This window comes from Aulonocara stuartgranti (assembly GCF_965226115.1).
Source record: "Aulonocara stuartgranti genome assembly, chromosome: 9".
NCBI classification, from domain to species: domain Eukaryota; kingdom Metazoa; phylum Chordata; class Actinopteri; order Cichliformes; family Cichlidae; genus Aulonocara; species Aulonocara stuartgranti.
The window spans coordinates 14,740,534-14,767,658 of NC_138960.1; the positions used below are offsets into that span (position 1 = coordinate 14,740,534).

The 27,125-nt window shown below is 40.0% G+C and overlaps 3 protein-coding genes across 3 annotated transcripts; 1 reads left to right on the forward strand and 2 right to left on the reverse strand.

Annotated features, from left to right (window-relative positions):
• Positions 1-5,580: 5,580 nt before the first annotated feature.
• On the reverse strand, positions 5,581-7,167 carry LOC309714781 (uncharacterized protein). The gene is made up of 4 exons (XM_082547478.1): positions 6,997-7,167; positions 6,416-6,554; positions 5,977-6,049; positions 5,581-5,829 (listed from the first exon to the last, which is right to left on the reverse strand). The coding sequence occupies exons 1-4, from the start codon at positions 7,070-7,072 to the stop codon at positions 5,794-5,796; spliced, it is 324 nt and encodes a 107-aa protein (XP_082403604.1). The 5' UTR covers positions 7,073-7,167; the 3' UTR covers positions 5,581-5,793.
• A 1,096-nt stretch (positions 7,168-8,263) lies between these two features.
• LOC309714854 (uncharacterized protein) lies at positions 8,264-12,571 on the reverse strand. The gene is made up of 4 exons (XM_082547577.1): positions 12,451-12,571; positions 10,775-10,889; positions 9,552-9,630; positions 8,264-8,404 (listed from the first exon to the last, which is right to left on the reverse strand). Exons 1-4 carry the CDS (start codon positions 12,533-12,535, stop codon positions 8,336-8,338), a joined length of 348 nt encoding a protein of 115 aa, XP_082403703.1. The 5' UTR covers positions 12,536-12,571; the 3' UTR covers positions 8,264-8,335.
• A 7,299-nt stretch (positions 12,572-19,870) lies between these two features.
• Positions 19,871-27,125, forward strand: msl2b (MSL complex subunit 2b). The gene is made up of 3 exons (XM_082546570.1): positions 19,871-21,192; positions 23,511-24,877; positions 25,720-27,125. Exons 1-3 carry the CDS (start codon positions 21,051-21,053, stop codon positions 26,017-26,019), a joined length of 1,809 nt encoding a protein of 602 aa, XP_082402696.1. The 5' UTR covers positions 19,871-21,050; the 3' UTR covers positions 26,020-27,125.

The following is a 27,125-nucleotide window of genomic DNA, read 5'->3' on the forward strand; positions in this document are numbered from 1 at the left end:
GTGGAGAGACTCGAACACATGTTGAGACGCTGAAAGGCACCAAATCTGAGTCTGGATCTGAGCGGTGAACAGGTTTGTTACCAGCTGATGAACTTGTCAAAGTGTGACAGCAGCTCATCTTATATACTGTAGCTTGTCACTGAATTAGGGGCTGTTTGGTGATGTATTTACACAAAAATAAACACTGATGGAAACACGACAACCACAGACTGCTGTGGCGTGCAGCTTCCTTTCTCGTGTTGAGGTTTGTTGTACAGCTTAATGTGTCTGTAATTTGTTTAAACCTGATAATGTGTACTATAAACTGGAAATATATGAACAGTCATCCCACAAGTATTGACATTTTATAGTAGTAATATTAACATTACTAACAGCAGTAGCAGTAGGAGCAGCAGTACGCTGCTGTGAAACAAGTGTTGTTCTGCTGTCAGACAACATATATTATTTATCCAATTCATAAATAATATTATTCATCCTTCAAACACGCACACACATATTTTGTTTTCAAACTCCATTGGGGTTTATTTCACACCTCATACAGAGTTCGTCACGCAATGTCAAAGGTATGTGCCTTTTTTCACGTCACGCTGTGCGCCACGTTATAGACCCTGTGCACGAGAAAATGCTAACTTCCTGTTTTAAGACCAGATGTAAGGTTGTACGGTTCTGGTTGCTTTATTTTGCAGTCAACTGCTACTGCGAAGGTGGACTCAAAAATCATGACCAAAACTCGAAAACGGAAAGATTACTTTAGGTTACAAAGAGCAGAGGGTGGGAACACTCACCACTGCTGTGTCATAAAAAATCAAATGATCAATTTTGATGTTCGAAGTGTGTAGATCGATTGTTTGTTTACATCACTCAACATAAGCAGAACTGCATTACTGCATGCAGAAGACACATCGTCCACATTCAGAAGCACATCTCTGTATAGTGACTGTTCTTATGATTTAACAGGCCAATGTCCAGCATTCAAACTACAGGTGAACAATAGTCAAAGCCAGATGTTTCCCCATTATGTCTATATAAGTACACACCTACACAGCATGTCAACAAACCGTGAAAAAAAGCCACAGGACATAAAAAAATACATGAATGATTGTGGGCAAGGGTCTCTATATGTTAGTATTTACGAAGGGTATGTTGGAACTTATCTTCACAATTACAGTGGTCCCTCGCTATAACGCGGTTCACCGTTTGAAGCCTCGCCTTGCATGATTTATTTTTTTTTTAAAGCGCATTGTGTTCTGTGTCCCGATCGGCTGTAGATCATTGTCATCTCCCCCGTGCCATGCCGTGCTCCCCTCAACAGCACAGAATCGCTACATCGATCACTAGCAGTGTCCAAGCGTTTCATTTTTTTTTCCTTTTCATACCGTGCCCCCCCTGCAATGGCTCTGCGCCCCCCCTCCCCCACAGGGGGCAGGCCCCACACTTTGGGAAGCTCTGGTTTAAATGGATTGTTGAGTAGTCCGTCGCATCTCTAATAAACAGATGGGGAATGAATGTTTTTGTTTCACTCTTTTGTTGACTTGTTGGAAACTTGCACACAACTTAGTTTATTAATGACAAATCTTTAGTTTAATCCTCTCTGAAATGTAGAGAAAAGAAAAGAGAGAGCAGGAAAGGTAAAGTTAGTTATTTTATTACATACAGAGAAGTATTTTAACATGTTTTATTACAAATGTTCCCTCGGTGTGTGGAAAGGCTTTCCATTGGCTGAGCACGGGGACTCTCTGTGACGTGATCTTCCACCAGTTTCGTTCCTGTTAATCTGTGGGTGTTGATTTTATTAGTGGTTTGTACCTCCCACATCTGAATTCATGGTGGTTTCCTTTCAAAGACAACTCAGAATTAAACAGTGACATTACTGGGTGATCAGCTTCTGTGGCCACATTTAAGAGGACTTTCCCTGTGACTTTGTCTTTAATAGCGTTTAATGAGTGGGCTTCACAGAAACTGCTTCTACACTTAGCAATTGTCAACAGGTACAGACCTTAAATTAGAGGCTTAAGATTACCATTTAGTGATCTTTAACACAAGGTACGTGATGATCTATTTCCAAACTTTATTAATAAAGTGTTTGAGCTCAGGGGAAAAAATATGTTTAAAAAAGCAGGTGGAAGAGCACAGACCACGGCCCGCGGGCCATTTGCGGCCCACATCACCTCTACTTGTGACCCGCATATTGATGTGAAGAAATGTTTTTTAAAAATATTATTTGAAAAATGATTTCATATGAAGGCAATAGGAGCAGAGTGTTACAGGCATGGCCCTTTACGACTGTAGCCGCATGGGCGGTGTAGTCCGTGCTGCAGGGAGAACGTGTGGGACCGCCCCTCCCGCTGTTCGTGTGCGAGCGCGATGGTGGGAGAAAAAGCAAAGTCGAAAAGTACGAGGTGCTAGCGACCACAAACGGGAGCTGGAAGCATGTATATATTATGATAATGGCCACTGCAGCCAAAAAGAGTGCCTGATGAGCCCAGTTCTAAGTAAGCTGTTAAGACTCGACTCTACACCATGTTCGTGTTAAAACAAGCAAAACATTACATTTTTGGAAATATTAGTGGGTGTTTTCTTTTCTTTTCTTGTTTTTTTTGTACTACTTGAACACTAAAGTGGCCCTCCAATGAGATGACGGTGCTAGAAGTGGCCTGCCATAGACAGTAAGACAGAGGTAGCCATGACAGTGATGTCATCTACTGGTTTCCTTCTGGGTTGTTCCTTATTTTCCTAGTTAATTTCATCTTATAGCAAATTGATTACACACTCAAAGAATTTGTGTTTATATACAATTGTTTGAACCTTTGACCCCACACTTGGTTAGATGGCTCCACAAGTCATTCTAGACTAGTATAAATATACAGTGAGTTCCTGTCGTTCAAAAGTCAATCCAACGAAGACTGTCAAACAAACTCCTTTTATGTTGCTGTATTAGGGACTTCTTTGTGGAAAATATTACACTTGTGTGTGCCACCAACTGTTCAGGGTCAGCTGGCATGTTAAGTTCATCTTGGTCACAGACATGTAGAGTTCATGTAGCTGTTGCGTCACATTTGATGATTCCTTTTCTGCCTGGCACCTGTGGACCGTGTTCATTTCACTTATAGTTGTTTGGCTGTGTGATGTACCGAGCAGCGAAGGAAACTTAGACACAGGTTAAAGTCCAAAAAAAGGATAAAATGGAATTTTTATGTGACCCCAAAACATAATTGGTCAAATCAGGCAAAAAGAATCAAAATCTTGGGCCCATAAAAGAGGTCAAAATAACAGAACTCTGCTCAAAGTTAAAAGAAAAAACAAAACATACTGATAACTAAAAACTGACCTAACTGAAACTCGCTCTGCCCCTTTCCCACCTATTGGCTCCTTAATCAAGGGACTGAAGCAGCTGCAACGAAAGTAACTCAGAAAACAAAGATTAATCATACATAACAGTGTAAACTAAACGTGCACACGCATTTTAGAATGCAGTGTTATGTGGATATGTGAATTAATTCTAAACCAAAACCAGTTATTCAGTGTCCTGTAAATTAATTCTGTAAATATTGCTCCCCCTGGAGGTTCCCTGGATTCATCACATCTTAGAATAGAATAGAATAGAATACATCTTCAATTCAGTTCAATTGAATTCAGTTTTATTCATAGTTTTTATATATTTTTATTATATTTTAAAGAAAATTATTTAATGTAAAAGTAATTTTGAGTATATGGACTTGTTCTTATGTTGCACTTTTCTACTCTTTTGTAGACCTTTACACAACTTTTTCATTCACCTAATCGCTTTTTCTAAGATGTTGTTAAATGCTTCCATTCCTACCTTTACACACACATTCATACTCTGATGGATTCATCCAAGAGCAACATTGGGTTGGTGTACAGACTGGGATTGAACCACCAACCTTCTGTTTAGTAGGTGACCCACATTATTGCCTGAGCTACAGCCACCCTGAAGTCATTGTGTGTTGAAAGTATGATCGTTATTTACTCATTAACTTCATTGTGTTTGTTAAACTATGTTAACACCTCAGCTACATCAGAGCAAACAGTGGAAAGCACTGGAATGTTTCAAGTTTTGTAATGAATCTTATCAAACATGAGAAATATCATTTAGAAAACAACTAAAAGATAAATATGACTACAAAACTGTTTTTAAAGCTCTATCAATAATTTGCATGAAAACTATCTACAGTTCATAACAAATATTTCTGTAAAATATTTGAACTAATAAATAAGCAGAACTGTTTCCAGTAGCTGTGTTGCTTAGAGAGAAGATGACATGAAAAGAAAAATAAGAAGCACCATTGGACAGATATACAAAGTGTCTTTTTATAACCTTTAATTTCATTTATAATCTTCACACTTTAGCTAAAATGTTACTGTTTTCAGTGAGCACCCACTGCTTTACACTCTCTCCCTTTAATCCCCTGGGTCCTAAAGTATTTTCAGCAAAATATGTTTAGTTTTCTTGTCCAGGTTATCTACGTATCCCTGTCTCTGATTGGTCATGTGCTGCCAACATCAACATGACCTCTTACCTCTTGCATTCATAGCTGGATACATAAACGGTGGGTTTATGTATCCAACACAGGGTCGGTGATTGTAGTCACCACCTTCACAAATGGCCACATGTTGTTGGATACAGACAAAAATATCAATGAATGAAGCAGTGGAAATAAACTTTCTCTAAAGGGTTTCTGGGCTCAGTCTCAGAAGGTGCTCAGAGTAGAGCTCCAGTATTTTGGGCTTCTAACGAGTACACCCTCTGAGTGAGCTGCTCTACCACTTTGAAGAGATTGAGAATTTTATTTCCCAGATTTATTTGTAAAAATAGGAGAAAACAAAGACAAGACATAAAGATAGAACCCTACACAACACAACAGTAATATGGAATTAAAGATGAACAAAGGAAGTGTAACTACAAGAATCCACAATCACTATAGCAATAAAAGACAAGTCACCGTTCTCCTTTCTCTGATTCGTGCCTGTTCCCACTCCAAGTTGAAAGATGTCGCAACCTCTAATATGTATTTAGTGGACAGAGTGAGGAGGCTGCAGGAGGAGCTGTAATCAAGAAGGTACTGGTGTGTCTTTTCCTAATGTGTTTTTATGTTTTAAAACAAGGCGAGGATGTCTGAGTGTGTTGACTTCCTGTTTCTTCTGCTCTTATATCTCTTTCTCACCTTTTCCACTGGCATCTGTAGTGAGAGGTGCTAAAGCGTGAGGAGTGGGAATATCATGTGCAGCGTAAGGAATGATAACGGTGCGTGTTTCTTGAGGAGAGGGAGGCATGCGTGTCTGTGCTCAGTCTGCTGCTTCTGCAACCCAACATTAATGAAATAAAACTAATGAAATTTAACATAAACAGGGAATGTGCATTCTCCTCCACTAGAGTCATGGGGGTATCTGATGTGTTCATTTTAATTTTATATACATCTACATTTTATTCGCATCTCACATGCAGCACCTCACAGCTGTGATATCTCATTAGTTACTTTTTTTTTACAGTAATTAGTAAATGATCACACAGACCATTAAAGAATGCAGTTTCAAAGGCTTTTATTGATTTTGTCTTTGTTCACAGCTTGAAGATAGAATAAGAAAAAATCGAACATTCATATTTAATGACATTTTTACTAAATATGAAAACAAAAGTGGTTTTTAATTTCTATCTATAATTTACAAAAAATAATCAACATTTCTTAACAAATATTTCTGTAAAAGTGTGAACTCATAAATCTGCAGAACTGTTTCCATTTGCTGCTTTACTTTGCTTCATCGTTTCCATCATCTTCATTTAGAAATCGCTGGAGGACACAGCAGAGTTCCCTGTGGTGGTGAAAGAGAGAAGGTGAAGCACCATTAGACAGATACACACAGTGTCTTTTTATAACCTATATTACACTTTTGATAGAAAGTCACTGATGGTTTTTCTAAACTTTGTGTCCTCATTTTTATAAATAATTTGTTTCTCACCTCATTTATTTTCCTTTTAAGCCACTCGGTGTTTGGTCTGAGGAACAATGTTCTATTTCCACTTGTTTTGACTCTGGAAGAAAAAATAAAAGAATAAAGAAAGAAGTTTGGAGACAGGAAGACGAATCAAAGGATTTGACATTTTCACTTTATTGTTAACTGAACATGTGCAGGGTCCATTTTGCATTATGCTGTGAGAGAACAGCTCAGGTTTCCTCCAAGCTCATAAGCACAAACTCACAGATTCCCCAACGTCACCACATTAGAAACAATCACAGAGCAAACAGTAGTGCTGTATGTTAGAGAGGGGAACATTTATCTGCTACATCAAGGTTTCAGTGCAAATCTCATTTTCATTGTTGTGTTTGTGGATTTTTAATCAAGAATTAATTTCTACATTTTATTTGGTTTAAGTGAATTTAGAAGAAGTTCTACTTACTCATAGCCATGAAGGCAGCCTGGTCTGTTGTCTTCAACGCAGCTGTTGATGTTTTTTGCCCATTGAGGTGCAAACGTTGTGGTTCTTGCATTTTGGTTAGAATGATCTTTATAGCAGGCATTTACCACGTGGTCAGCCCCTGCAGCACATCATCACACACATTGTCATTATTCTTCAGGGCCTTTCAGATATCATGGAGAATGAAATAAACTGAGCTTTCAGATGTTGTATAAATAATTTACTGATCCATTTATTATGTGTAATATGAAAAATCACATTACTGAAAAAAATACACCTGTCTTTTATCAGTGGTACATATCTAGAAGTCGTGTTTTAAATTGGTCCAGAGTGGCTCCCTGTAGCCAAAAAAACCCCCAAACCCTCTTTTAGTCAGTTATAATTTGTCCAGAAACACCTGCTCTGCTACAGTCTGTGCTAGCTTTAGTCTCTTTAGACACTATTAGTTATCAGGTAGTAAGTTGCATTAAGACCAGATAGATTTATAACCATGTTGAGAAACAGACTTTTAGCTGTTGTTACAGAACTTTGACAACAGAGCAAACTCCAGAAATAAAAACTACCTGATACAGAGATGAGCATCATCACACTCAGGGAGATCAGAAGAATCAGGCGGCTGGTGGAGAGACTCGAACACATGTTGAGACGCTGAAAGGCACCAAATCTGAGTCTGGATCTGAGCTGTGAACAGGTTTGTTACCAGCTGATGAACTTGTCAAAGTGTGACAGCGGCTCATCTTATATACTGTAGCTTGTCACTGAATTAGGGGCTGTTTGGTGATGTATTTACACAAAAATAAACTCCCACAGAGTTGTGTGGTGGGTAGCTTCCTTCCTACTGTGTTGAGGTTTGTCATATAGTTTATTCCAGGTTAATAAGTTTCTGTTATGATTTTATACCTGATAATATCTATCATAAATGGACTATATGTCGTCCATTTATGGACTATATGTCATCACACAAAAGGGGCATTTTAGAGTAGTAGTTCCTAAGTAAGCTGCTGTGAAGCAATTGCATATGTGTTGTTTAATAACATATTTATAATTGCAATATCGGTACCATCTGTGAGGAGACGCTGGCTGCTGCTAATATACCAAGAAAGCTGCACAGATGCTGGGAAATCAAACTTCCCTTCTGAGAAGAAAATGGCCTACTTCATATACAAGACTAAAACAGAGGAAACAATGTAACTGACACTGATGAGCCAAGTCAGATGTTTTTTCTTCTTTCATTGACTTTTGCTCTCTATGATTTGCTTGTTTGGTAGTATTAATCTTAATAAAACAAAAGTTGTCAGGGTGTGCTGTAAGGTCAAAAACATGCTACCTTCAATGAACTTCGGCATCTGGATGAAATGAGAGCTCACTAAAGAGTACAGGGCATCATTCATCATCAAGCAAATTATCCTGTGTGGACATTAGGAGTTTACTCCACACATGTGTATAAACACTCACAGGCTCCAAAACTGTATAACTGGAGATGGCAATAACATTGCCTGGGTTGATGAATCTCGACTAGTAACAACATGTTTATGTATAATCGACGAGTCATGCACATCCCAGTTAGATACATGGACAATAAATTTGCACCTGTTTAAATTAATGCGTCTGCTTGTCATATATTTGTTCTAAATGCTGCTGTTTTACACATCAAACTGAATCAACCCAGAAGTTCTGTCAGCACAGCCATCACACACAAACAAGAGAGATGCCAAACAGACACATTTTCCTTTTAACATGCAAAAAGACACTTTTATTGTTGAAATGTACAACAACTTAATAAAATAATGCCACCACAATGATCATTTTTCCAGTTACTTAAAAAAAATATCTTGTATTTTAAATAGATATGTATGTAAAAGAAATAAATAGTATTTCAGGATAAAACGTTGCTGTTTTACTTCATGCTGTTGTTGGCTTGTTGGGAACTTCATTTAATAATGACAGATCTTGAGGGCAGTTTAATTCTCCCTGCAAATGTAGGAAAAGCAAAGATGCAGTTAGACGAGTTTATTACATACAGAGAAGTATTTTAATACGTTTTATTAATAAATGTTCCCTCGGTCCATGAAACCAGCTTTCCACGGATCAAGCAGGGGGACTCACCACCTCACCACCTTCCACCAGCTTCATACCTGATAACATGTGGGTGCTGCGCTTATTAACAAGTGGTTTGCACCTCCTACATTTCACTTTATGGGGCTTTCCTTTCAACAGGCATCTCTAATTAAAGTGATGACATTATTGGTTGACCAGCTTTTGTGGCCAAATCTGAAAGTACTTTCCTAAAAGTACTTTCCCCTGTGATTTTCATCTTTGACAACTTTTAATGAGAGGTCTTCACAAACACCTCCTCTACACCTTTAACCTGAGTGGTTGACAACAGATGTAGACTAGAGGTTAAAGATTACATTTAGTAATCTTTCACATCGCACTGATCATGTAAAAAGGAGATGATCTACTTCCAAATTTTATTGATATATTGTTTAAATACAGGAGAATTAAATTATTAAATGGTAGCTGTGACAGTGATGTCTCCCATTGGTTTTAGATTCATCGCTACGATGGTGATTGTGGCTAAAGGACATCATAAAAACAGTCGATGAGCTAAATGGGAACTCTAGATTGAAAGGACACGAGCTTGTTACAAGCAGCTGAACTTTGGTGAAAGAACTGATGAGTGCCCACTCTCCAGCAGTACACTGATGACACTATCTCAGATAAAAAGGCAAACCACAAACCGTATAGTGGTAAAATGTAAATCTGCAGTGTGACTAGCATCTGAAACTATGCGATAACTAGATAACATGTGCAAATGCGGCAGAAAAAAAGAAATATTCAGCTATTTCAGGGCTGTACTAATTTACATTACTAATAGAGCTAATAAATAATGTACATAAATTACATGTGTAGATGAGTAGATTAAGACAAAGTTCCATTTTTCCTTAATCCTCTATCCTTGGTCTGAATTGACTTTCTTTGGTTCAGATTTCAACGCAAATAATTATCTGAAATTAAATAAAATCACAAGCCATTTAATGTGGTATGACAAGGTGAACCACTAATTTACACTTTTTTGGTAGTTCAGACACAGATCTACAGTCTGGCTTCATGTTACCTTCTGTATTTTGTCCTTGAGCCACTTAGAATTTGGGTTGACACACCACGGTTTATCTTTATGGCGCTGGTTTGCAATCCTAGGAGCAGAAACATCAGTTAAAGTCAGTTACAAACTTTATGATATTAATGTCAAATCTGGTCCTCCAGGTAATAGCTATATTACCTCTTTACAATTTTGGCCTGCTTAGCTGTAGGCAGGAAAGGCAGCTAACAATCTAGCTAACAGACAGCTTCAGGTGAGGTGACAGACTGTGCAGCCTTCATCTTTACTGAATGTGAAGAGCGGCTTGCATGTCTACCTTGCCCGCAACAGTTTCATTTTTACTGTTTTCTTCTTTTGAGGTTTAATTCCACTTACCAGCAAAGACACAGTCATGCATGTGAATCAGAAGCTTCAGAAAGTTACAGAACTGGAAAGAGCATGTTTGTTCAACCGAAGTTTTAAAACTTTAGGCTGCTTTAATTTGCAATAGACTCAATACTTGAAATGTGCAATTCACTTGTATTTTTATTTTTATTCCTATTTATTCTATTTATCCCCTTCGTATAATTTATTTATATTGTCTCTGTATTTATATATATGTGTGTGTGTGTGTGTGTGTGTGTGTGTGTATTATATATATATATATATATATAATATTCTGTAACTCTGTAACTTCGGTCGGTGCTGTGCTTTTTTGGAAATCGAATTTCCCAGAGGAACCCACCCGAGGGATTAATAAAGTTCTATTTAATCTAATCTAATCTAATTTCCTCACATTGCTAAGCTGTACAGGTAAACTGCCTTGGTGGATGTTATAAAAGTTTTGTGGAGTTGCTGAGGGCGAATATGTGAACCAAATTGCACAGAAGAAGGCTATAATGAGCATTTATTTTCAATTACATGAAAATACACTGGAAAACTATGGTAGACCTTGATGTCATTGTCATTTCTCAGTGTAGCCATCAGTGAAACTGAATGTAACACCTCTGCCCCAGCAATATTGTATCTTTATTTCCCCCTGTTCTTATCTAGATTTAAGATCAACAGTGGGAATCACACTAACAGTTCTTCCCACCACATTAAACTTTAGAAAAGAAGTTCATACATTATTTATATTTACGGTGAAGCCCACGGTGGCAAATGTTGGGCGAGAAAAAGTCCAGAGACAGCTATTTAATATTTACATGTATGGAAACATTGTGAGTGGCGTGAGCGTGTTTAAATTATGATGATCTTACAAGAAAGCATGGTGGTTGCAGCCCTCGCGTGGTTTCTGCTCATAGCACCATTTGATCCGTGCTATCTTCCTGGTGCTGACGTTACGGCAGCAGGACAGACCTACAACCGAATCCGCTGCACAGACGAAAAAAGAGAGAAAAAGAGAAAAATAAGGAGATTAGTCAATATTACAAGAATTCTTCTTTGGTCAGCTGTGGCCAGAATGAGGCGCTAAAAAGTAGAAGCACTTATGTAAAGCCATTTCACTGTGGTTGATGGTTAGATGGCTTCCTGTTGTACTGATCGAACCAGCTAGACAAGAAATGCATGAAATGACGGCTAATCTACGAACACTTTCATTTGACACTCATTCAGTAGTTAATTTTCCTAAAATCATGAGATATTGTTTCAGTTTGGGTCACTAGTTTTACTTTAAAATCAGTCACCATTGCTGTGTCTCAAATTTCTAACTCTTTTTAATAGCGCTCATGCTAACAAGTGCAGAATTCTGACTGTCTTCGAGTCACTTAGGCACTTCTAAATTGGCCTTATTTTTAGGCCTAGACGCAGCTGCTTGGCAAAGCTGCACATAACATGTTTTGTTGTATTGTTTGATGTCTGCGCATGTTAAATCTTCAAGGTTTAATGTTGTGGATAGTTAGAGGCGCAACAGGTAACAAATGCTCACAAAATAGAGCAACTAGCAAAATAATTACAGTTAACTGTGTTTGATTCGAGAAAAATGACTGTGCCATACAAGTAAATACGTCGAATACTGAAGAAGACTACATATAAATGTGGCAACACAAGTATCTACATTGCGACATACTGTTATCCCTGTTTGTTCTGCTTTCAGTCTTTGTTTGATTTCCAGCCTTCTGTTATTGCCTACCCCACCCTGAGCAGTAGCACGTGTTTCCTATTATCCACACTGCTCTTTGTTCCCTGCCAGATTTGTCATCCTACCCACAGATTATTACATCCAAATTTAAGCATTCATTCACTACTTACTTGTTGCTGTAGAGGGAAGTCTTTACTCTCATTATTTTATCCCACAGTTACATACTGACAAATATTTTTGCTGAAATAAAAAAGCTGTGAGATGCTTTTTTGTGTTAAACAAACCAGCTGAGTGTGTTTTTCAAATCACATAAAAAGGCTTTGTGGTGGTTTATGTTGTGATGCTCTGTTTTCATTCCTCTCATGCAGCTGTGTTTTTTCAGCCCATTGCATGTTGGTTTGGAGTGCTTGGGTACTTACCATTGATTGTACACTGCTTTTTTAAGAGGTGTTGTGGGATACATTGATTTCAGTATGAATTTAAAAAGCACTACAAAATGCCGAACTTACTTTCGAGTGAGTCATGAGGGATTTCAGTCAGAGCCTGCTCGGTTTTACAACCGTTTTCTTATTTTTAAAACCACTAATGTTCTCCGTTTGATTTTACCTGTTTGGGGATTTTTACTTTGGTTTCATTCCTACTCTCAGTATTTATTTACGTCCAGTTTACTGACTATTTACTGATCTGTTAATAACCTCAAATGTAGGAGATTTAACCCTTCTCGCTTTTGATCACAAGCACAACTTTTGACTGTTTCTCTGCATATTTCCTTTTTTTGTTTTGCATTGCACAGTGAGACCTGCAGAGGTTTAACATGGCACATAAGACTGCATTCAATCATGAGTTCAGGCTTACCTTGAGATGCTGAGAAGAACATCACAACAGACAGGCCGAGGAGAAAAATCCAGCGGCTGACAGAGAGGGCCGTCCACATCTTCATGCTGACAGAGTCCCAGCTGTAAACTGCTTCCTGTTCTTTCTGTTACTTTGTGCAGGATTTGCAAAAGTCTGAGGATAAATGAGCCAGAGGAAGGTGATCTTTTATACTGTAGCTGCACACAAAAAGAGGAACAATATGGGAACTATATATGTCACGCAACATTTTTTGAATGGAAATACTCATGCACCCAAAATGACAAGACAGAGGACAAAGACTCATGCACTCAGAAAAGACTGGATCATATCCATATATGTGCAGATCCGTTTCAGTATCTCAGACAAGAGCTCATCGTTTTTGAGAACTCTGGTGTCCACCTTGTACTATTCCTCCCATGCAAAGTGACTTAATTTTCAAGATTTTGCCTTCAGAGCTGTCACATATTCAACATGGTGCCTGAAACATTCCTCAAAGAATTTGGTCCATTTTTATTTCTCATAACATTTGCATGTCATGTTGTGTGAGTATCAGAACGTTTCTGCAGATTTGTCAGCTGCACATGCATTATGTGAATCAGCACAGCAATCCCAAAGGTGCTTGCTTGGATTGAAATCTGGTGATTGTGGAGTACAGTGAACTCATTATCATGTTCAAGAAACCAGTTTGAAGTGATTTGAGCTTTGAGATATGGTCTGTTATCCTGCTGGAAGTAGCCATCAGAAGATGTCCAATGTAATGGTAAAGGGCTGGTTCTTATGTAGCACATTTCTACTCCACCATTGAACTACCAACCTACAGCCTGGTCTACCACCTGAGCTACAGCCAACACAATGTGGTCATAAAGAGCTGGTCAGCAACAGTACTCCTATTCAGTATTCAGGTAGGCTGTGGTGTTTAAATTATGCTCCACTGTGATAAGCCCCCATGCTATTACTTCACTGCCTGACCTGCTGCTAGAAGGCAGGATGGATCCATGCTTTCATGCTGTTTTTGCAAAATTGTGACCCTGTCATCTCATCAAACCAACAAATATTTTTACAGTCTTTTATTGTCCAACTTTGATGCAACATAGATGCTCATTTTCCTGTTCTTTGCAGACAGGAGCAACTGCTGTAGCTCATCTGCTTCAAAGTCAGGTTTGTATGCATTAAGAGATGTTCTTCGGCAGAACTTAAGCATTAGCCTAATGAGTGGGTTTTTGAGTTAATGTTGCCCATCAGCTTGAAGCAGTTCACCAAGAGAACTGTTTCTGACTGGATATTTTCTCTATTTTAGACAGTTCTCTGTAAACACTAGAGATGATTGTGTAGGAAACTCCCAACATATCAGAACTTTCTGAAGTAGTCAGACCAGCCTTTCCCCTTTCCGTTATTTTGATGTTCAGTTTAAATGTTAGCAGAAAATTCTGACCATGTCTACATACCTAAATGTAGTCTTTGTCATATAATGAGCTGATTAAAAATTAACAAGAAGCTTAACACATGTACCTAATGAAGTGGCCGTTGAAGAGAGATGGCTTAATGGCTCTCTCGAGTGATGAGAGTTTTGGTTGAAAAAGCACTAAAAATACAAGCTAGACTTGAAAATCAACTTGTAAGAACTTTAGAGAAATAAGAACACACTGTAACTGTTCTTACTGTTGTTTCTGTATCATAATACCTTTTCTGAACTTCTTGAATCCTGCCTAAAACAAATAAACAGATGAATCGGTGAGTTTAAACAGAAACTGCTGTATTTGTTTATAGAAAATGTTCATTTCATTGGGTTTATCCCAAAATACACAAGGCAGATTAATCCATTTGTATCACTAAGTCTCCAATTTCCTGTCCTTTTATGGTGATATCTGTGACCAGGAGAACATGTTTCCCAACTTTCTGCTGGAACAGAAAATACTGCTGAGAACTAAGAGAAACCCTTTGGGTTTTATCCCCAAACAAAAGCACATAATCGGGATTAAACTTTTAATAAAATCCTCCAGGAAAGTATAGATGCAGATGAATATATGTCTCTCTGAGAGTATCTGTTCTTTCCATTTAGTTTGTAGTTTTTATACAGTTTGCACAACTTCATTAAACATTCCAGTTTAGAGCCAAATGTTTTTGGCTGAAAAAGTCAAAAGATATACAGACAATTGCCATTATATGCGTAATGTACGTACATAAACTTGGCGCAAATTGGACATGCTTTCTTTTTCTTGTTTGCATCTGCAAACATGAGTCATTTCATCTGTAAACAAAAAAGCTCAAAAGAGTTTTGAATGGACTAAAGTCAAAAGTTCCAGAAGTAACTGGCATATATATATATATATATATATATATATATATATATATATATATATATATATATATATATATATATATATATATATATATATACACATATACACACATATATATGTATTTAGAGATGGAGAAAGACATTTTATAAAAGTTTGGCCTCATTTGAACTTGACAAAGAGATCCAGACATCCAGAGTAGCGTGATTTTTAGAATCCCCATGACCTTTGACCTTCTTATATGCTTATAGGAGAAACATAATTTTAAATAGCTCTATATAGTATAATTATCACTTTAACATTCAGATGAATCTAATGACCTTGAAGGAAAGGTCAGAGGTCAGATTGGATATGATCTTTATATGGTACTTTCTATAAGTACCGCCACACTTGTAAGAATCGTAGTTTCTAAGTTATAAGGCATTTTGTCAATTTTCGGCCAATAAAACAGTGAGCTGTCCTTGAAGGCCCAGACAGATTAGAACGGCTTGTTAACATGACCCCACTCTAAACACCTACAAAGAATTCCTTTACAACTTTTCACACGATTGTGTTTACAGACAGAACGTCACGCACACATGCAAATACTACCAAAAATCATCTTGGGGCAGCGGTAATTAGCCCATAGAGCTATTTTATGGAAAGCACTGTAATAAAAGGTCAAATCTTATGATAACACCTCAAATTAGAAGTAACGGAAAGACAACCCAATCACACAAACAGCGGGAAGATGCAAAAACCAGGAAACTGATCTGTGTCAAATTTGTGAGACGACTGTCACAAGAGGAATGCTAGACTGCTATGAAATTTATAGACAATTTGGTGAGTTAATTCACAGATTAAGTAGGTGAAACACAGTAGAGTAGAGCAGGTAATAATGAAGGGAGGAGATGAAACCTGCACAGCAGACATAGGTGACATAGGTAAGTAGCTGAAAAATCACAGGCAGACTGATGAAAAATGTGCAATGAGAAGAGAAGATAAGTTCAACAACCTGTCACCCTCTGACCTAGTTCTCTCTCACAGCTGGCCTTCTCCTAAATTGACCTGTTATTAAAATGCATACAGCAAGCTATAGCACTAAATAAGCTCTGGAAAATATAACTATTTCTCAACAAAGTCCACCAATATAAAGCAAAATCGCTCAACCTTTAATAACAGCTTCATTCATTATGGCCTTTTGATGCTTTGCTGTCTGTAATCGGAGCTCTGTTACCTCTTTTGCTTTCAACTGACAGCCACCACATTATAGTTCTTTCTTTCAGTGTCAGTTTTTATTGGTCGTTTTGAACTCATTCATAAAACTGACATTACAACTGAGGGCTCTTCCTCTGAAGACTGCTGTTCGGTCTCTTGGCCGTAACCACAGCCGAGTCTGTGGTTACAGCCCAGTCACCAGTGACGATCCTCCACTTGAAGCTGAAGGAACTGAAACTGAGTAGATGCAAGTGGTCACTGTAAGGCATGTGCTGATATTATGAACTGTACAAGTAGACATAGAATGTGGACTCATAAAAGCTGCTGCACAGGTTTGTGATGTTAAAACAGAAAGACTTAAATAATACAACAATACAACACAAATTATCTTAATGAATGCTCGATTAATTATTTCAGCATAGACAAACTATTCTTGGTGCCACATGTGAGAAACAGCAGGGGAATCACCCAAACTCATGGGCATGATCAGAGACGTGCTAAGAATAGCCCTCAGAGACTGACTAACCAGCTATTTGTAGCACCCACGGTTGCCATAATAAACGAAAAAAGGAAACAGTCATGGTTCCATGAGACACTGTTTAACCTTAAAAGAGGAATTACTCTTGCACATGGAATGCACGTGTATATCAGAAACATTCAAACTATACTTGTGTCAGTTATAGCTTTAATTTTCACGCTTTTTCCACATCTCATGGTCTTTATCAGCAGGCTTTTGTATATATTTGCACTTCTGAACACTAATAGCAAAATGTATTTATATAACAATTAAAAGAAACAGCAGTACAAAGTGCTTCCCAGAAACGGAGAACAAAAGAACAAACTAGAACAGTTTACATACGGGTAAAGATAGGACACGCAAGACACAGGTGTAAGGTCAAAATAAGACAAAGAACAAAACCACGCTTTGACTCCACTGTGATTAATAACTTAACTACATTTTAAAACAGTACATTAAAAGAATAAGATGGACTTTGGTTGAGAATGTCTGTCAATGGAAAATTGTATTTAGTAGTCAGTATAATCTTTTAGTGATATAAGTTTGCATACGGTAGAATACTGCTTGTAGTTATTTGTATTAGGAAATATTCAACCATGTATACTTAGAGGCATATAATCAATTGTGTGTGATCTCTAACAGGCTGCAGGCTTGGTGTGCACTCCAGGAATGCACCCCCACGTCCTGGGAGCATGAGAGTTCGTACCTTGTTTTATTGTTTTAACATAGCTATGTCTGTTTTAGTCTAAGTGCCTTTTTGTCTAGATGAACTGCTGGACTTCTTCACTGTGTTATCTAGGGTGAACCATCTAGGGTGAGGGGGAGATTACCCTCTTCCTGACCAAGGATGTACCTTTTGTGCTTTCATGACCCTTTGATCAGCAGGACACACACACACACACACAGAAGTATAAATAAAGACCGGGGCAGTTTCTTAGTGCGAGTCTCTCAGTAGGGGGCTGCCCTTGCTAGCAAGAATTCTGTGTCTTTCTCTTCTCTGAGTCCTTACTGAAGAAGTGTTTTAGAATATTTTCCCTAACAATGTCAAAAATAAAAAATAGATTTTCAAAAAACCCTTATGACATAAACAAGTCTTTAGCAGTGACTAAAAAAGAAGACACCGATGAGGTCATTCCACAACCGAGGAGCACTAACAGCAAACGCTCAGTCGCCTTTTGTCTTTTAGAATGAGCTGGGAACATTTAACAGGTTTCTGCCTGAGAAACTGCAGGAACAGCAGTTCGAGTATGTATTGTGTAGCCAGGCAAAGTCATTGAACAGCTGTTAAAACTTCACCTTTTATTGAACTTTATATTGCTCAATAAAACCCACACAAGTTGAACAAATTCAAAAAGTGTAGTAAATAACATGCTCTGAGTGCTCAGACTGAGCAGAAAAGCACTATGCAATACACTGCTTTTACCTTTTACCCCGTGTATGTACAAACTAAAAGGTTTCTATAAGATGAGACTTTGACTGAAAAAGCTTCAGGTATTGTGGCTTTGAAATCTTTTATGTGCAACTACGACGTGTTGTTCTACTGCACAGAGTAAACTTCACTAACTATGTCAAAATCAAGACTTACAAATTAAAAAACAACAAAAAACAGACACATCTGGGTCTACCCTGGCTCTAGCTGTGTTCTGAGGCCCTACTGAGGCCTAGATGTCATGGATTCTGAGCAGCCATATTCACAGTCAACACTGTCAAGTGTAGTCAAAGGCAATATACATCTATGAGCAGAATGTCTTATGCTGGCTGACCTTATAAAGGAAAATAAAGGCGTTTGATGGCTGGTTGGCAGCTTTGTGTTTAGATCTATTCATAAAAGTGTGTCAGAGCATGTCAGTAAACTATATGCTAAGTTTGGCCTTCTTAGTGAAACGGAAATTCACACTTTTTGTCAGTTTAAAACGGGAATACTAGAACTTTGAAACTTACAGACGGGCTACAGCAATGGTTTTCATCACTGATTCGTTGATTCTTTTTTATTACATGATTAATTATCCAATTATTAATTATTTAAGATTTCAAATGTTTTGTTTTGTCTAACCAGCTGTCAAATGAATGAAAGTTTTTAGCTCACTATTAGGCTTAACGAAAAAGAGCAGAAAGTGATTACATTTAAAAAGCTGAACACTTATTTGATAATTAAAATTTTTAATTTCATCAGTTATCAAAGCTGACCAACTGTTTGTGCTGTGACTGGATGGTAAGGTAGCATGCTGTTGAAAATGCATCTTCCGCATAACTCAACAAGACAAAACGGAAAGTCCCTGGTGGTCAGCAGCCTTGCAGACAAAGAAAAAAAAAAGAGAGAGGAAACAGAAGGTAATTTCTGGGATAGTTCATTGATAGATATCAGCTTGTTTCAATCAGACAGGCTGCCATTTTTTAAGACTAGTTTGACTTTTCCGTGAGTATGTATTTATATCCTCTCTTTCCGTGTTCCCCCTTCTTTGGTCAACCTTCTGGTTCTCAAACACCACCACACCGTGGTTTTATCTCTGAACTGCACCGAGTTCTCACCACGCACGGAAATACAAAGGAATAAAGTGTGACGTAGTTAACACTGTGGATACCAAAGTAAAATTAAAAGTCAAAATTGCAATAAATTGCAATGATATAGATATAGAGAATTTAATATGGAGCTTCAAATGAGCATAGTATGTCATTTTAAAAAATAATATAGAAATAGTCATTTTAGGCTAAATTCCTTTTGTGTGTGTGTGTAGAAAAATATAATCTATTCATCTTTTAAACTAGCCTACCCAGTTATAATAGGGCATAGACGTTGGGCAGGTCACCAGTCCATTTAGAGTTTGACCCCAGTGTGAAACTGAAGAAGTCATCAGTTGAATGTAACTAAGTGTAATAGTATTTCTCAATAGGAAGTCACTGCACTAACAGCAGTAGTGAAACTGTGCCTTACACTTACAATGGAAGGATAGTCTTTCAGATTTTTGTCTTTTAATGGCACATTTTTTCCACATGTGACATACATTATACCAGCATACCAACTGTACCAAAAAGAGTACAGAAGATGAAAGCTGCCCACTGGATTTTAAGTCTAGTTGTGAAGTCTTAAAGTGGGCACTTTCACTGCCATCGTCATGTTTAGAAAAAATGAATGTAATCTAATGACTTTCTTACTGCCTTCTTAGATATAAAGAAGAAATGAAAACGTCATGTGAATATCAGAAATATCAGTCACTATTCCTAAATCAAAACCAAGAATAAGTTATGCTTTTTTCAACAAGGTGGTCTTTGAAAAATAAAATATCTATCTATCTGGAAGGTTAATTTTCGTTTATTATGTTTAAAAAGTGAAATAAATCATCTCAATATGTTAGATCTACCGCTCTTCCTTTTTTTTAAATTGAACCGCCTTATCCGAGTTCTCGCGAGATGTGAGAAACAGCGCCCCCTTGTTTATGTGTAGGAAACGCGATGGGATGTGTGAGGACTACTCAGTGGCTAACGATAGCAAGGTACACAAACAGGGAAATTAATCATTTTTCTCTCCTTTGATATTCGGGAGGTCTAAAGAAAGCTCCAGAAGGATTGATAAACTCCCCTTTTCCCACCACATTCCCACCAAGGAGGGAAACGAGAACGAAAGACTCCCGATAATCCCGCGAAGAGGGGAGCGGCCTTGCTTTTTTAGCCGGCTTCCCGGCGCAGCTCTGACGGCTAGCACTGTCACCAGAGCCCGGTGCTTCCGCTGGCTTGCTCGGCTCCACACGGATAGAACCGCGGCGGCTTCGATATTATTTTTGTTTCGGACGCCACCATCTGCTCGTCCGCACGCTAGCTCCCCTGTCTAGGAGCGGGTGTCGGCGTTTCTCTCCGAGGAGGAGCTTTTGAAGCCGAGGCGGCCTGTTTTGTTTTCGAGCCGCCGTGAATCTCTGCGAACAATAACACAACCATAACGAGCCTGCTGGGGCTGCACCGAGTGAGGAAATAGGAGCCGCTGACGCCCCGGTGTGGGGTAATTGATGCTCTGTGTGACACCAGCTCAACTCGGGACAGGCATGCATGTGGACTATGGGGATATCATGGGAGTACGATTGCAAACCGGGCCACTTTGTCACAGAGTAGCCTGTTTGAATCTCGGAGCTGCTAGCTAGTTAGCTAGCCAGCTGTGTCTGTGAGAAGCGTTAAAAAGGCCACTGGCGACGGAAGGAGTGCCTCACGATGCTTTGTCTTAATTTAAATTACGTATGGGAAGGAAACGAACCGAAACGGTGCGCATGAAGCTGCATTTTAATGCAAACAAATCTCCGATCGGAGGCTGCGGTGATTTCAAAGCTAAGACAGCGCATTGAAGATGGATTGGATGTGACCGGGGATGACTAAACCTGGATCTTCACTCTTCATGTGGGATTTATCTAGCAACCGGGAACTGAAGCCGTGACATCCACCTATATGCCCCCTTCAAAGCCCCCACCGGACTCCCTTGATAAAAACAGTAATTTTATCTCACGGGAAGCGGGAGCTGCGGGTAGTTTGTTTATCCTCTTGTGTGACTTTGGTGTGTTTTTATTAACGTATTAATACATCTGGAGCGCCGGGCCCAGACAGCTGAGATGAACCCGGTGAATGCGACCTCTCTCTTCGTGTCTGCGAGCCGGTCGGTGCTGCAGTGCGACCCCCGAGACCCCCGGGCTCTTGCGGAGCTCTGCAAGCTCCTGCCGTTTTTCCGCCAGTCCCTCTCCTGCTTGGTCTGCGGTAAGTGTGAGTTTATATTATAGTTTAATTTAACAGCAAGCCAGTGTATATGTGTGTGTTTATTATTGAGAGGATGTTTTATAGGTAACGTTGTCAGCTGTCTTAACAGTGGGAGTGAGCCTTTAAATGGTGCTGCGTTCAAGCACTGACGGAAATGTCTGAGTACATTACAAAAGAAGTCAGCAGCATGGTGGAAACTGAGCTGTCGCGCATATGAAGTGTTGTACTTGAATATGTCTTGAAGTGCTTGTACTTTACTTAAATTTAGAGCTGGGCAATGAACCACATTTAATTGCATTTACGATTTTGGCTCCTGTGGATCATGAAAACCAGGTAATCAAACTATAGCCAGTATTATGTCTGACGTATTTGGCAACTACTGTTTGGATTTTTTTTGCTGGGTCGTAGTTTTAGGAAATCTGCTTAACTTAAAAGACAAACATGTTTTTATTTTTAAGTAAGTTTAGTAAATCCAGAATCCCCCTCCCCAGAGCGAGTGCTTAAAAAATTAAGTTAAAATTAAATGCTTCTTTCCATATGAACACATTAAGAACATTTTATAGATATATTTTAGTTCACATTTAGCTATTTATTTGCTGTTGCTTACATTTAAAGGAAATCCTTTGAATTAAAGACACCTCCCCCCTTTTCTTTTTAACTTTGAATGAGTGTGATCTCAATACTGACTAAATAATTTGTTTTTGTTTATGCATTTAGTTATTGTTATAACTAACAGGTTCTGTTTTAAATTTGTAAAAAAAATTTTTAAATCAAGCTGCATTGTTAAACTGCTGTATTCTCCAAAAGGTTGTTTATATGGTAAATTCCGAGGTGTCATGAACGCATCTTAAGTCACAGCTACACCCATCCTGACACACCCCCTTCTGGGTGCTGTTTGGCAGCATCTGGGCGTTTCTCTGGTTCATCCTGTTGAATAACAGCCCCTTCACATGCTGGATGCTGAGCACCTAATCTGCTTTCTCACCCTCCTCCTCCTCAGATACAGAAATGTTCAACTCCATCTAGGAAAGGAAAGCAAAGGGAGTCGTTTAAGGAGACTGCTCCTTACAGTGTTTACTTCACTGAACTAAAACGAACTTTAATAAAAGTATAGGGAGCATTTCTTCGGCTGGATATTAAAGTCAACCTTTTAATGTATATTTAATACAGGGTTTTCACCGCCAATACAAAATGCATTGCATTTCCCTTCGGCCAGAGTGAGTGTATATACCATTTCCAATATAGAGAGGAAGCTGTGGCTGCTGTTTTTGCAGGTTCTCAGTAAATGGATGGTTTGATGAATTATTTATGCATTTATTTACGTAAAGGTGATATTTATGGTGCTGTGATTGCAAGAAGACTGAGAAACTTCCATGTCCTCTGTGATGGATGGCTATAATAGTCTTTATGACATTTAAATATAGAGTTATGCTTGATTTGTCAAACAAGCAGAGCCGTATGTGTAGGCCTGCTTGTTTCTTGTGAATGGAACTTCATCCCTTCCCCCTCTTTTTGCAGCTGCACTCTCTAGCAGGAAGCTCCCCTGAAAGAGAGGCTGTCTTTCACTCTGGAAAACCTCCAAGCACAGCTCAGGTTTACAAATACATGTCAGTTTAGAAAGCTGTGGCAAAAAGGAACCAATCGTCTGTAAATAAAGCCATAATTTATCTCATGTTAATGATGATTGCTGGCTTGTTAAGGATTTTATTACCAGGCGTGTTGCTATGTTTATGATTTTACATGCATATAAAACATTTTTGCTATCCCCAAAGGAAAATATACACTTTTAACCTTTATCAAAGGACCGTAAACATTAACTAGGGTAATGCAGACTCATTACCTTAAATATATGCAGACCACATGCTGTGTCATTTATTTAAAAAAAAACACACACACAAAAACGGCAACCTCACTTTGAACTTGTTATGATAAATACTGATTATTGTATTTATTGTTATTTGCAGAAGTGTGCAAATAGGCATAAATTTGCTTGAAATCTATTAGCAAATTTAGTGTATTCGTTTTTTTAGTGTTTGCACAGCGGTATAAAAGGAAGAGAACCCATCAGTCATCTTCTTCTAGTGCCCCACCAGTGTCCAAAGCTGAGAGGTGGAGTGACACCCCCCCATGGACATCATTACTCGCCCATTCACACCCCAAAGGCTTATTTTACACCAGAAATAAAAATTCATGCTGTCTTTTCTGGATCCTGCAATGGCCACTTAATCATCTATGTGGGCTGTTCTGCCTGTTCCTGTGATATCTGCAATTTCATTCATGTTTTTTTTTACCTTTTCTCCCTGTCCTCTCATGCTCAGGCAACCTGCTGCAGGACCCCATCGCTCCCACCAACTCGTCATGTCAGCATTACGTCTGTCGAGGCTGTAAGGGTCAGAGAATGCAGCTGAAGCCGTCCTGCAGCTGGTGCAAGGACTATTCCCGCTTCGAGGAAAACCGGCAGCTCTCTTTGCTCGTCCACTGTTACAGGAAGCTCTGTCTCTACATCACACAGTCGCCACTTGCACCACACATAGCCAGCGCTGCCAGTGACTCACCTGACCTGCAGGCTATCCTCAATGAGGGCCTGACATTGGCGGAGAGTGAGCCAGAAGCGGAGGATCTCTCAGACTCTGTTCGTTTGTCACAGACGGTGTCGACCTCTGAGGTGGGTCAGCCCGATGGCGGTCCAGCAACAAAGGAGCTCAAGGTGGAAGAACCGAGCCCCGTGGGCTTTAACGGACTGCATGACTGTAACGGCCTGGTCAGCTCAGACAGACTGCACCCCATCACCACGAAGCAGGAGAGCTTCTCAGAGGAGATCCCAGTGTGCATGAGTGTTACAGGCACTTCAGAGACGGGACTTTGTGACATCGGCGCTTTCGGGGACGACCTGAAACACGGCGGGGGGCCACTACTGTTGAGTGTAGAGGAGGTGCTCAGAACTTTAGAGACGGAGTCTGACCTTGACCCTTCACCTGAGCCCAACTCTCAGCCAGGCTGCCACCCCTCTGTACCTCAGTCTAGCCGAAACGGGCCTCACTGCCCATCAGGCCAAGACTCATCCCGCCTCATCGCCTCCCTCCCTTCAGAGAACAGCTCCCGTGGCCTCCAACCACACCCGCAGCCCTCACTGCAGCCCCCTCCTCAGCCCTCTGCAGTCACCCCCCGTATACCGCTTCGCTGCCACCGCAAACGCTCCCGCTCAGAAAGCGACAGCGAGAAGGTGCAGCCCCTCCCTATTTCCAGCCTCCTACGAGGGCCCCCCATTGGTGCCAACAGTTCCCCCCACCACCCCAACCCTGGTGCCACCACCAAACAGGAACCTAAGTTCCCTGCAGCAACGCCTCACCCCCACCTAGCCCCGGTACCTAATGGCAGCACCCCAAAGGTGGGTAAGACTGTACTTGTCCCCAACAAGGCTCTGAAAAAGACTGTGGAGCACCACGGTGCCGCCAAGAAGTCGTACACCAAGGCCAGGCAAGGGGCCCCCAAACCCCGCACGCAGCCCCGTGACAGAGTACCCCCTCACCCTCACGCTCACCCCCTCACACACCCACCCAGCCCCTCGAAGCCACTGTACAAGAAGCCTGTGGAGAAGAAGGGCTGCAAGTGCGGCCGGGCTACCCAGAACCCCTCAGTGTTGACCTGTAGGGGGCAACGCTGCCCCTGTTACTCAAACCGCAAGGTGAGAATGCTCCACACACCATCCATACACTAATAAAATCGCTTCTGTTTGTTATCACATCAAATTGAAACTAATTGCATTGTATTGAAGTAAGAAACTGGCATCTCTGTATGAAAATAATCATATTAAACTGTAAATTCAAATCAAAGCAATGGACGGCTTTTGGTTTTCTGTAAGTTGTGTGTTGAGTGGTAATAGTTGCTCTCAACTGTAAGGTGGACATAGCCACTGAAAACTGCACTTTTTTCTTAATGGACAAGAGGGAGTGACTCCAGCCCTCAGTTCCCCTTTTCTGTGCCTTCAGTAAACACTTTCTTGGTGCCTTTATGGGCTCGGTCACTAGTTTATGGTCATATTGAATAAAACATTAAGTCCGTATTGTAAATTATGATCATTGTTACAATCAGAAAGTAGGCTTATCTCAGGTTTGCTGACATGCTGTCGGTCAATAGGCATGTACTCGAATGTCACCAGCTGATCATTATGCCATAAACGCTTAACTTGAGGCTTCATTACTGGACTTCACCCATCCACGGATGACATCACAGTGGCTACATCCATCTTTTATATGCAGATTACACAACAGGCAATCATTTTGAAGTGTGTAGAAGTGATGAGATGTCTTGAAAACTGTTAGAAGGCAAATTAAACTTAATATTTACTTTTTAATAATACCTTTATTTATATTTGAAACTTTAAAGGTGGTTTCCAAAGTTCGTTAAGAAACAAAAACATAATGTCGAAGTGAACCAGAAGACCAATAAAACGCGCAGCTATAACCCAAACATCATCTATTATGTTGTTCTTTGTTAAATGTTATTGATCCCATTCGGTGTTCTCAGGCTTGCCTGGACTGCATCTGCCGCGGCTGCCAGAACTCGTACATGGCCAATGGCGAGAAGAAGCTGGAGGCCTTCGCCGTGCCAGAGAAAGCTCTGGAGCAGACCCGGCTCACGCTGGGCATCAACCTCACCAGTATCGCCGCAGCGGCCCTGCGCAGCCCGGCCACCAGCTCCCCGGGCAACACCCTCCTCAACGTCACCACAGCCACGGGGGCGCCTGTCACGGCCGCCTTCCTATCTGGGGCGGGGCACGACAACCGGGGCTATGACGATTCGCTGGAGATGCGGTTTGACTGTTGAGGTCCGGCCCCCCCTCCCCTTCCGCGGTCAGTAGTCACACACATTCCCCCACCCCTACCACCACCGCCGCCGCCCCTCCCTCACCCTGCTGGGTGGCGTCACCCATCGGTTCGTACAGCGGCGGAGCCAGAACAAAGGCAGCTACAGTGACAGGCGGCAGCGAGGGTCACCAGCTGAAGCTGAGGAGGCGCCCTCCATCCAAACGCCCGAAACTGCACCATGCTTGTGGTCTTGCATACAGAGAAGAGAAGAAGAAAGAGGAGATGTAGCGTTACTGTATGTGCAGAGATTTCATTTCAGTGGGTATAGAGGGGTTTATTTTGTTGTTGTTTTCTTCTCTACTATGGGTAATATGTAGAGCATGTTGTGTAGCTAAGTCGGGCGTGCTGACCACGGTCACACGGCTCTCAGCGTGTGTGTATGTGTCTGTGTGTCCATGTCTGTGTGTGTGTGCGTTGAGCATGTGAGTGTGTATGGGAGGGTTTTATTTGAAGATGAACCTTACTAGCAGGAATGGAGACATCGTCACCACCACCTTCATCAGAGACTGGTGTAATTTATATATAAGAGAGAACCTTTTGTACATGGACTTATCGGTTTCCATTTAAGAAGACATTTTATGATATATTTTATAAGTTACTTTAAATCCAATGGAAGCCGATGTAAAGCGGGGAGATGTCTGCATTCAACCAGAATGTTTTCGCACTGGTAAAAGTAGATTTTGTAAACCACCAGAAATAAAAGCTCTTATACGTAAGGAATAAAAATGATTAAAACCACCAGCCGAGTTTTGATTACGTCTTTTGAATGTTTAAAGATCCTGAAGCTTGGGGAAGGTTGGATGATTTGGTGAGTTTTGAGGCAGGAAGATGGTAAAACTTCAGCACTTATCCCACTTTTTTTTTTATGTTTTGTTGTTGTTCTTACTTGTGTATAAAAACTCTGGTTGATTGCAGGCCCTGTGCACTGCTTTTCCACAAGTTTTTTTTGGTTTCTGGAAGCTACACACTTGCTGCTAAATACTACAAAGGACTCAAAAGGAGGAGAGCACACCTGTTTTCCTTGTCTTGTTTTGTTTTCTTTTAAATAAAAATGCGTTAACAACA